The following is a 1,458-nucleotide window of genomic DNA, read 5'->3' as shown; positions in this document are numbered from 1 at the left end:
GGTAGGAAATTTACAAAATATCTTCATGGAACATGATATTTACTTAATATCCTAATGATTTTTGCCATAAAAGAAAAATCTATAATTTTGACCGATACAATGTTTTTTTTGGCCATTGCTACAAATATACCCCAGCGACTGAAGACTGGTTTTGTGGTCCAGGGTCACATATGATCTAAACGTGTCTGCCCCTGTGAGGCGATCTCCATGTGAAATAAAACTGATCATTTCGTTATGTGTGAAACATTTTAGTATATGACAATTTACTAATTACACTTTTAAATGTCATAAAAAATAGCTTATTCTAGTAATCCAAATGAGTTGCTTCTCTCTTTGGTTATGCTATGATTTGCTGTAAATCACAGTTGTCTTCAAAACAAACAAAACATGTATTATCTTTAAAAGTGTCATAATAGATTTAACTTTTCCACTCAAATATTCACTTTTCACCTCCAGATGTGGACCACTGTCTTGATTCAGATGTGTGTGATCATATTTGTGTCCATATCAATGGATCTCTTGCGTGTGAATGTCAGGATGGGTATGTGCTGACCGCTGGGACTGGAGAGTGCAAGGCTACAGGTGAGAGGAGATTTTATTTTAGATTTTACTTTTGAGGAAGTCGTGGCCTAATGGTTAGAGAGTCGAACTCGTAACCCAAAGGTTGTGGGTTCGAGTCTCGTACCGGCAGGGATTGTAGGTGGGTGGAGTGAATGTACAGCGCTCTCTCCTACCTTCAATACCACGATTGAGGTGCCCTTGAGCAAGGCACCGAACCGCCAACTGCTCCCCGGGCGCCGCAGCAAAAAATGGCTGCCCACTGCTCTGGGTGTGTGTTCACGGTGTGCGTGTTCACTGCTGTGTGTGTGCACTTTGGATGGGATAAATGCAGAGCACTAATTCCGAGTATGGGTCAATTCTGAGTAATTACTAATTCCGACAATTTACTAATTACACTTTTAAATGTCATGAAAATACGGCCAAGCATGCTTGGCCACATGTCACTTTCACTTTGTATGTGTGTATTTGGGCCAGTGCCAATTTAATATTATTATTTTACTATTACATTTATTATTATATTTTGAAATAGCATTTTTATTTTAGTTTAGTGCGGTCAACGATTAATCGCGATTAATTACATCCAAAATAAAAGTTTTTGTTTGCATAACATATGTGAGTGCACTGTTTATATTTATTATGTATACTGTATATAAATACACACACATGCATGTATATATTTGTATTGTATATATGTATTTGTATATATAAATGTATTATGTATATATATATATATATATATATATATAATATAAATTATATGAATGTAAATATTTTCAAACTTTATACTGCATGTGTGTGTATTTATATACATAATAAATATACAGAGTGCACACACATACTGTATATTATGTGAACAAACTTTTATTTTGGATGCGATTAATTGCGATTAATCATTTG

The 1,458-nt window shown here is 34.8% G+C and overlaps 1 protein-coding gene across 1 annotated transcript in view; it reads left to right on the top strand.

Moving 5' to 3' along the window:
• Positions 1–1,458, top strand: part of LOC107599033 (low-density lipoprotein receptor-related protein 8-like) — a 16,452-nt gene that overhangs the window by 1,518 nt on the left and 13,476 nt on the right. The window contains exon 4 of the mRNA XM_016290521.1: positions 457–582. Within this exon, the coding sequence (XP_016146007.1) occupies positions 457–582 (126 nt within the window). The remainder of the gene's footprint in view (positions 1–456; positions 583–1,458) is intronic.

This window comes from Sinocyclocheilus grahami, unplaced genomic scaffold (genome assembly GCF_001515645.1).
Source record: "Sinocyclocheilus grahami isolate Dianchi unplaced genomic scaffold, SAMN03320097.WGS_v1.1 scaffold259.1, whole genome shotgun sequence".
Lineage (NCBI taxonomy): Eukaryota > Metazoa > Chordata > Actinopteri > Cypriniformes > Cyprinidae > Sinocyclocheilus > Sinocyclocheilus grahami.
The sequence above is the reverse complement of the archived record's forward strand: the minus strand, read 5'-3'. Positions and strand labels throughout refer to the sequence as shown.